Raw genomic sequence first — 9,743 nt, 5'->3', positions numbered from 1 at the left:
TCATTTTTTTTTTTTTTTTTTTTTTTGAGATTGGGTCTTACCATGTAGTTCAGGATGGTCTTGAAGTCATTTTGTAGTCCAGGCTGCCTTCAAACTCAAGGCAACCCTCCTGCCTCAGCTTCCCAAGTGAGTGCTGGGATTATAGGCGTGTGCCACCACACCAGGTGGGATTTTCTTTTTGGTACCGGGAATGGAACTTGGAGGCAGGTGATGGCACCACTGAGTTACATCCCTGGTCCAGAAATTTGTACCTGTACATAACATATCCTGCTTCTTCTTTTCCCATTCTCCCCCCCCTTCAACTCCTCTTCCCCACCTCATTTACAAAAGCGTTGTTTCCATTTTTTTCTTGTCCCTTCCTTCCTTTCCTCCTCCTCACTCCATTGTTCCCCATCTCATTTGAACATTTTCTTCCAGGGGCCGGGGATTTAGCTCAGTGGTGCCACTGCCTGCAAGGTCCTGAGTTCGATCCCCAGTACCAAAAAAAAGAGAAAAGAAAAGAACATTTCCCATTTCCCAGTATGTATTATACATGCTGGTTCTTATTCACACTTTTGGTTTCTCACACTAGAGAAACAATGCAGTATTTAAACACAAGTGTCCAATTTATTTCACTTAAGAGCATGGTCTCATGTTGGAGTCTGGCCCTGGATGACAGGGGGCGGAGGTGGGGAACAGGATGGTAGAGTTCAGATTTTTTTAAGCAAAACATTTATTGGTTGGTACATTTTAGATATAATAATGATAACACTCACCACAGGGAATTTGCACCTGTATATGATATATCCTGCCTCCTCTTTTTTTCCCATTCCCCCGCTCCCCCTCCTCTATTCCTTTGTTTCCATTTTCCTTCTATTTTTCATTTTTTTCTTATTCCTTTCATCCTTCTCCCCGCCCCTTGTTCCCCTTCCCATTTGAACATTTTCGTTTTTCTTTTTTTTTTCCAGTACCGGAGATCAAACTCAGGAACGTGCACTTGCCAGGCAGGTGTGGTGCCCTTGAGATGCTTCCCCTGGCCCCCATTTGGACACTTTCTGCCCATTTCCCAATGCCTAGTATACGTTCTAGTCCTTATTCCCACTTTTAGTCTCTCACACCAGAGCAACAATGCAGTATTTAAGCACGTGTGTCTGTGTCTGATTTATTTCACTTAAGAGCATGGTCTCATGTTGGAGTCTGGCCCAGGGTGACAGGGGGAGGAGGAGGGAGACAGGATTGTAATGAGTTCAGATCTTTTAAAAAAATGTTAGTGCATCTTTGCAGTATATAATGATTATATTCACTGTAGGGTGTGTTAGTTACTTTTCTCATTGTGGAGACAAAATACTCAACACCCAAATTTAAGAAAAGGAAAAGTTTGGGGCCCAGGATTTAGTTCAGTGGCACCGCACCTGTCTTGCAAGCTAGCACAAGATCCTAAGTTTGATCCCTGGTACCAAAAAAATAAAAATAATAAAGAAAAGGAGGAAAGGTTTATTGTAGCTCAGTTTATAGAACTTTCAGTTCATAGTTGGCTGGCTCCAAGGCAGGATGGCATAGTGAAAGAGAAACAGTCTATGGCAGGGTCCAGGCAGGAGGCAGCAAGCAGGGAAGTATCAAAGCAGCAAGTGAGGGCAGCAGCCCTTTTTCTGTCCCTTATATTCCATCTAGGCTGCATATTCTTGTTTTTGTTTTGGTACCGGGGATCAAACTCGGGTCCTTGCACTTGCGAGGTAGGCAGCAGAACCACTGAGCTAAATCTCTGGCCCTAGGCTACATATTCTTAGGGTGGGTCGCACTCATACCCAGGGTGGGCCTTCCCCAGGACTATGCCAAACCAATCAGCAGGCTAATTCAGTAATCACACACTGCTCATCCCAGGATCATACACTCTAGGTCCGGCTATCTCTGAAAAGTCCCATCTATGACTGAACGAGACTTCGGGTGAACATCTAGACATGAGCTATAACAGGTAATTGGTACATGTACATAACACATCTGTCTCTGTTTTGTTTGTTTGTTTGTTTTTTGACAGTACTGGGAATTAAATCCAGGGCCTTGCACTAAGCTATGTCCCCAGCTTTTTTCCCCCCCTTTTTTTTTTTTTTTTTTTTTTTTTTTTTTTTTACTTTCCTTTCCTTCCTTCTTTTTTTTCTATTTGAGAATTCTATTTTCTATTTTTTTCTATTGCTATGTGATTCAGGCTGGCCTCGAACTCCCAGGATCCTCCTGCCTCAGCCTCCCTAAGTGCTGGGATTACAGGTGTGCCCAGCTGTCCCCAGCCTTTTAAATTTTATTTATTTATTTATTTATCGAGACAGAGGTCTTCCTATGTAGTTCAGGCTGGCTGTGAACTCACTATGTAGCCCAGGATGGCTTTGATCTCTCAGTGATCCTCCTGCCTCAGCCTTCCCGTGTGCTACCATGCCCGGTCACAGATTGCTTTTGGTGGACTCATAAGTAAAGAAATGGAGGGCTGGGGATTCAGGTCAGTGGTTCTGCTGCTTGCCTCGAAAGCACAAGGTCCCGAGTTTGGTCCCCAGTAGCACTCCCCCCCAAAAAAAGAAAATAAAGGGTACAGGGAAAGGGAATGTTATTAGAACCCCTGCAGAAAGTCCTAGTTTCCTGTGAGCCAGGACAGCACAAGGCAAATTAGTTTATTAGTCAGAAAAGATAGAAAAAATGAGACTTAGAGAAGCTGAGCTTTGGGCCTGCCACACCTTTATTGGGTCCATCAGGAGAAATAAATGTAATGGGTGTCTCAGGCCAGAGAGTTCAGTACAACAGGAGAGTAACAAACATATATATATATATATATATATTTTGGTAGTGGGAATCGAACTCGGGTCCTTGTGCTTGCAAGGCAGGCAGCAGAACCACTGAGCTAAATCCCCAGTGACAAGAGTAACAAATGTAAAAGGTCACTCAGGTGGCAGTGGTGGTGGCAGCAATGAAAATCCTCTAGCAATGAACTACGCAGATGAAGATTTTATTCCTCCTGGAGGTCTTCAGCTGTGTGATCTTGTCCTGTAGCATCACAATGTCACCAGACCATTGAGGTTTTAGCTGTGACCGGAGGCCAAAGTGGAGCTGTCTGGAAATGCCATAGCTGGCCTGTAGGCAGGAGAACTACGCCTAATAAGGATTCAATTGTGAAATTATTTTTCCCCAAAATTATGTAGACTTGCTCCCAACAAAGAAATGGAGCCTTAGAGATGTTGAACACTAGTAAGGCAGGTTTGTTGGCACACGCCTGTAATCCCAGTACGAGGGAGGGTAAGGCAGGAGGATTACACATTCACGGCCAGTCTGAGCTGAGTGGCAAGACCCTGCCTCAATAAAAAAAAAAATGCAAGACACAGCCGGGCGTGGTGGCGCACACCTATAATCCCAGCACTTGGGAAGATGAGGCAGGAGGATAACTTTGAGTTCCAGACCAGCCTGGGCTACATAGTGAGTTCCAGGTCACTCTCAACTACACAGTGAGACCCTGTCTCAAAAAACCAAAAAAACCCCAAAAAAACCAAGAGACAAAGAGACAGACATACAGGCAGGCAGAAATTGAACACCTTGCCTAAAGTCACAAAGTCAATGAGTAGCAGAGAATGCTACTCATTAAAGTGTTCTCCAGCGGGTCTGATTCCAAGACAGGCTCTGCTAGCACCCTATAAGACCGAGGAAGCCCAGGGCAGGGAAGAGCCCACACTCCCAGCAGCCCCCAGGAGAACGATGCTGCCTTACGGACAGGAATCAGGCACTGGTTCTTTGTAGGCTGGCACGGAGACAGTACACGATGCCATCTCCCCAAGGAACTGCTGGGCTCAGCCCAAGGGCTTGTCTGGTCTCTAGCAGTTATAGCAAAGCCGAGATGTAGCTCATTGGCACAGGGCCTGCCCAGCACCACAGGAAAATCCCAGCAGTCGGGGGGAAGGTCAAACAAGGGTGGGGAGTGGTAGGAGGGACAGGGCACAGGGTAGTGCAGTGGCTGTCACCTGCACCGAAACAGCTAACTGTAAGGATCCCTGCAGGCGAGGAGACTGGAGAGGCCAGACTAGGTGGTGACTTCAGGGGCCTCACTTCTCCCCTTATCCTGTCCCTTCCGCTTCTCTGATCTGTAAATACTGTTCTGTTCTTGAAATCTCTTGCCTCCTTCTTCTCTTCAAGGGCAAGCTCCAATGTCACCTCTCCCCACCCAGGACGCCCTCCCCCCACCCTTAGCTCCCGCTCCTGGGCGCAACTGTAACAGATTTCCGACCTCTGGACAGGCCCTGAATCCGTTCATTCATTTGTATCCACCTACATTCCTTTCAGGCTCATCCAGGCTCATGACTTCTGCTCGTGTTGTTTTCTTTTTTACTGAGTTTATTGGTATTTTTTAAGTATACAATACCGGTACATTCATCATTTGGATCTTGTGCCTTTACATGACAGGTCTTGGTTCTCATATTTTCCCCATACCCCTGCCCTCCCTATTTTTTTGAGACAAATTCTCCCTATGTACTTCAGGCTGGCCTTGAGCCTATCATGTAGCCCAGGCCGGCCTCCAACTGGAGGTGATCCTCCTGCCTCAGCCTCACAAGTCCTGGGATTACAGGCATGCGCCAGCACCCCCAGCTCATTACTTTTTCGTTTGTTTGTTTCATTTGAGACAGCATCTGGCTATGTAGTTTGAGCAGACCTTGAATTCAATATGGAGCTCAGGTTGGACTTGAACTCAGCCTCCCCAGTGCTGGGATTACAGGTATGTGCCACCATGCCTTGCTTAATTACATAATTTTAAATACTATTCATTGCTGGGTGTGGTGGTGCATGCCTGTCATCCCAGTACTCTGGAGGCTGAGACAGGATGGCAATAAACTTAAAAATAAGGACATTTTGAGCTAGGAGTTTGTTAATCCAGCACACATAGGAGGTTGAGGCAGGTAGGATCATGAGTTTCAGTCTGGACTACGTGGCAAGGCTCTGTCTCTAAATAAATAAACAAACGACACCTTAAGCCAGGTGTGATGCTTTATATCTGCTATTGCAGCTATTCTAGAGGATCACAAGTTTGAGGACAGCCTGGGTCATTTATTTATTTTTTATTTTTGGTTTTTTGAGATAGTGTCTCACTATGTAACTCAAGCTAGCATTTAAGTCACTGTGTAGTCCAGGCTGGCCTCAAACTCATGGTGATCCTTCTGCCTCAGCCTCCCAAGTGCTGAAAGTATGGGGGTGTATTACCATGCCTAGAAAGCCTGGGAAATTTAGCAAGACTCTGTCCCCCCAAAAAAATTTTTTAAAGGGCATGGTGGTGCATGCCTATAACCTTAGCCCTCGGGAGGATGAGGCAGGAGGGTGACCAAGAGTTTGAGGCCAGTCTGGGCTACATAGTGAGTTCAATGCCAGCCTGAAGTACATAGCAAGACCCTGTTCCAAAAAAACAAAATCAAATAAAACAACAATCACAAAAAAAACTCCAAAACAACAACAACAACAAAAACAGCCCAGGGCCAGGGATTTAGCTCAGTAGTGCTGCTGCCTACCTTGAAAGTGCAAGGTTCCGAGTTTGATCTCCATACCAAAAAATAAACAAACAAAATACAGCTCAGCGATAGTGATAGTGTGCTTGCAGCATACATGCCAGGACCTGGATTTAATACACACACACACACACACACACACACACACAAAATTGGCACTATGGTGCCACACACCAGTTGGGAGGCTGAGGCCAGGAGGACTGCAAGTTTGAGGCCAGCTACATAGTGAGTTCAGGTCTGGCCTTGGTTACATAGTAAGACCTTGTCTCAAAAACAAAACAAAACGAAAAGGCATCTCAAACCTAACACTGCAAAACCAATTCCTAATCCTCTCTGCCCCACTCCTATATCACTCCCAAATCACTCCCTTCCAAAGCATCGAAATATTAGTCCAACCCGCTCCATTTTTCCAGCAGCTCAAGCTAAAAGCCTCAAAGGTACTGAGTGTTGTCTTTCCTTTACACCCCACACTAATGATGGCGAACCTTTTAGAGCTTTCAATGATACAAACAGGCCGCGTACCACGGGTTCACCAACACTACTCCGCACCAACCTAGTGGCAAGTCCTAACGGCTCTACCTTCAAAACGCATTGAGTCCTGAGAACTGCTCCTTTGCTGCCATCAAGCACCGGGCCTTGCCTCTCACCCAGACTCCACTGGCTTTTGCGGCCTCGCCCCGCAGTCATCTCACACCTGCAGCCCAGCAGCCTCCGCGTGGGTAAAACGAGCTGTGTCTCTCCTCCACCCAAACCTTCGTACAGTGCCCTCATTCACCGTAGGTCCCAAAGTCTTTCAAAACCTGAAGCTGTAAACCATCCTCTTCTTGCCCATCCAATGCCATCTCCTTCCATTTCCTGCTCACCCAGCCTGCCCCAGACTCTTTTTCTCCTCTTTCTCCTTCTCCTCTCTCTCTTTCCCAGGGATTGAGTTCAGGATTTTGGCAATGAGCTACATTCTCATCCTTTAAAAAATATCACCTGGAGCTGGGGGTGTGGTGGCGCACGCCTGTAATTCCAGCACTCGAAGGCTGAGGCAGGAGGATCGCTGTGAGTTAGAGACCAGCCTGGGCAACACAGTGAGTTCCAGGTCAGTCTCAACAACATAGTGAGACCCTGTCTCAAAAAACAAAACAAAACAAAACAAAACTCACCTTGTTTTGTTTGTTTGTTTGTTTTTTGAGGCAGGGTCTCACCGTGTAGTTGAGACTGACCTGGAACTATGTAGCTCAGGCTGGTCTCAAACTCGCAGCGATCCTTCTGCCTCAGCCTCGCGAGTGCTGGGATTACAGGCTTGCGCCACCACGACCGGATCATCTTGTTTTGAGACAGGAAGTCATTAAGTGTCCCAGGCTGGAGTGGAATTTGCAACCCTCCTGCCTCAGCCTCCCAGAGTACTGAAATTATAGGAGTGTGCCAACACACAAGATTCACTTGCAGTTCTTTAAGCATGCAAATTAGGTGAGCATGGTGGTGTACACCTGTAATCCCAGTGCTCAGGAGGCTGAAGCAGGAGGATCGCCATGAATTGGAGGCCAGCCTGTACTATACAATGAGTTCAAGGACAGCCTGGACTACACAGAGACCCTGTCTTAAAAAAAAAATAAGCATGGACTGGGGATTTAGCTCAGTGGTGCTTCCACCTGCCTCGAAAGCACAAGGCAAGGTCCTGAGTTTGATCCTCAGTACCAAAAATAAAAATAAATGATAAAAATCTGACAAAATCTGTGAAGCTCGTCTTGAAATTAGCAGCTAATTTTCACGTGTATGTCCCTGGCTGAGGAGCACTCAAAAAGAGAAGGCAGTGGCTTTCTCTGGAGATTCTGGGGTAGTCCTGGGGTGCTTCCCAGAAGCAGACATTCCCCAGCTGATTCCCAGGCAGGTTGTGTGGGGGTTATATTCCTTGGGGCTACTGAAATAAAATGAAATCTGAAGAGCAAAGCTTTTTACTGCGATGGCTTCTGGTCCTCCCCGTGTTCCTGGGCTCATCACAGTAAACGTTGGGTGAGCAAGCAAATGAATGGAAAGAGAATGAATGGATAGAAGGCTGATGAAAAATAGAATCTGGTTAGTTGAGGAGTTCCAAGTCAAATTCTAGAAGGTGGGAGCGCTTCCAAAGACATCCTCTATGCTCGAGTATTTCAGAGGGCGCACAACTTGTCAGTGGACGTGGTGGCCATTCACTCCGCTCGTCCAGAGGCGCACGGCTATTTGTTGAGTTGCGCCTCAAACTCCGTTACCATAGCTACAAATACAGCCTCGCGCGGGGCGGGGCTTGGGCCATGCGTCATTCCTAGCGCGACGCTCGCCTCGCTCCCGCCCCTTTTTTGTCGGAGACCCTCTCCTGCCCGGCTGTCGCTGCACCTGCGCGCCTTTTCCCACTTGCCCCTCATTTCCACTCTGCGCCTGCGCATTGCCCACCCGAGCGCGCGGGGAGCCGCCAGGCGCATGCGCAATGTGTGGGGGGGTCTGCCGCTTTGGTGTCGCCGCCGTTGGTGCTGCAGCCGTTGCCGCCTCCCTGCTGGCAAGTGTGTGAAGGAGGAGCCGAGGGTCGCCGCCGGCGCTATGGGGGTGAGTGAGGCAGAGGGAGGAGACGGGAGCCTCTGGGGCGCGCGCTTCGTTATCCTCGCCCCCTTCGCCCCCATTGTTCCTCGAGCCCCCTTCACGTGACCCCGACCCCCTCTGGCCTCACGTGACCCCTATCCCCCACATGACCCGACTCCCCCATTCCGAAAGTCCCCACGTTCGGCCTAGCTTATTTATACCCAGGGAGACCCTTCTCCGGGGCCCCTCGTCAGGGCCCCTCCCCCACCCGTCTTGTCGCTCTGGGAGTTCCCGCCTCTCAAACTCTCCACCGGTTCCCAACCCCGGGCCCCGCGGTCCTTGAGGTTACCCCCTGCTTCTACAGGTCACCCATCACCCACTTGTCATTGACCCCGCAGTGCCCCGCATCCAGGCCAACCTGGTCTGGAGAGAACTGAGGCCCGGGGGGAAGGAGGGCTCCCGCCAAGGTCACACAGACTGTGACTGGGGCGCCAGACCCCGCTTCGGTGTCCGGAAATCCAGGTTGTTGCGCTGCTCTACTCGGGTAACCTGTTCCCCTACAAGCTGGAAACCACTCTGGCAGATTCTTTCTCCTGATAACATAAAACCCAGTCTTCCTTCCCTTGGAGGCCTACCTGGTTGCAATGAAGTGGATCTCGTTAGGAGGTTGTTAGTTTTAGCACCGCAGGTGGCTTTGCAAGGGGAGGCTGTGCAGGTGAGAAGGGACGATGGGGGCGGGCACTGGTAATGGCCCCAGCTTGGGTGGATATTGATCGCCTGTTCTGGTGCTGGCAGCAAGGAGGTGCTAATACTGTAGTGCCTTCTCCTGATAATGTGCAGGTATAGGGTTGGATAGAAGCAATTTCATGTCTCTGTTCGTTCACAGTACTAAATTCTAACTTGAGAAGTACCAGTCACCCATCTAGAAAGATAACTGGCCCTACTGTATGTATTTGTATTAATGTGGAATTTCCACCACTGTTAGGGAGTCTGAGCCAGAGCTGCCTTTGTGCTAGCTCCGTCTTCACTTGCTAGCATCATGATACTCTGCCAGTGATGAGGCCTTTCTGGACTTGAGTTTCCTTACCTATGTAACGGGGATGATGGTACCTCTCCCTTAGAGTAGTAGTGAATATTAAATGAGATAATTGATGTAAATAGCCAATTAGGTGCTTCCTGAGTTGTGGCTGTTATTTTTGCTCATATTCTTTCTTTTTCTCTCCCTCTCCCCCTCTTCCCCCCCCTTTGGTACTGGGGGTTGAACTTGGGACCTTTGTGCTTGTGAGGCAGGCAGCAGCACCACTGTGCTAAATCCCTGGCCCAATTTGTTCTATTTTAAACTCTGGGCTTGTCCCTACTATTACAAACCTAGATTTTTTTTTTAACTGTCAAATATATATTGACTGAACAAATAAACTGGTTACACAAAAATAGTTGTTTAAGCTATGTTTGTTTGTTTGTTTTTTGGTACTGGGGATTGAACTCTGGACCTTGTGCTTGCGAGGCAGATGGCAGAATAACCTCTGTTAAAACAAAAAAAACTTTAGGTAATCTGTCAGACAAACATTCAGGGTTTGAAAGTGTAGCTCAGTTGTAGAGTGTGCTTATTGTATGGGAGGACCTGGGCATAATCCTCAGTACCATCCCTCCCTAAAAAAAAAATCCATGGGCCAGGGATTTAGCTCAGTGGTGCCGCTGCTT

At 48.1% G+C, this 9,743-nt stretch overlaps 1 protein-coding gene across 1 annotated transcript in view; it reads left to right on the top strand.

Annotated features, from left to right (window-relative positions):
- The first annotated feature begins 7,227 nt into the window (after positions 1-7,227).
- The window catches only part of Naa40 (N-alpha-acetyltransferase 40, NatD catalytic subunit), a 17,663-nt gene continuing 15,147 nt past the window's right edge, over positions 7,228-9,743 (top strand). Inside the window, exon 1 of the mRNA XM_010636109.3 lies at positions 7,228-8,069. Coding sequence (XP_010634411.1) covers positions 7,947-8,069 — 123 coding nt within the window. The 5' untranslated portion in view covers positions 7,228-7,946. The remainder of the gene's footprint in view (positions 8,070-9,743) is intronic.

Source organism: Fukomys damarensis, unplaced genomic scaffold (assembly GCF_012274545.1).
Source record: "Fukomys damarensis isolate Sample0158 unplaced genomic scaffold, DMR_v1.0_HiC HiC_scaffold_27, whole genome shotgun sequence".
NCBI lineage: Eukaryota > Metazoa > Chordata > Mammalia > Rodentia > Bathyergidae > Fukomys > Fukomys damarensis.
Note: the sequence above shows the minus strand (reverse complement) of the source record. Positions and strands in the feature narration are given on the sequence as shown.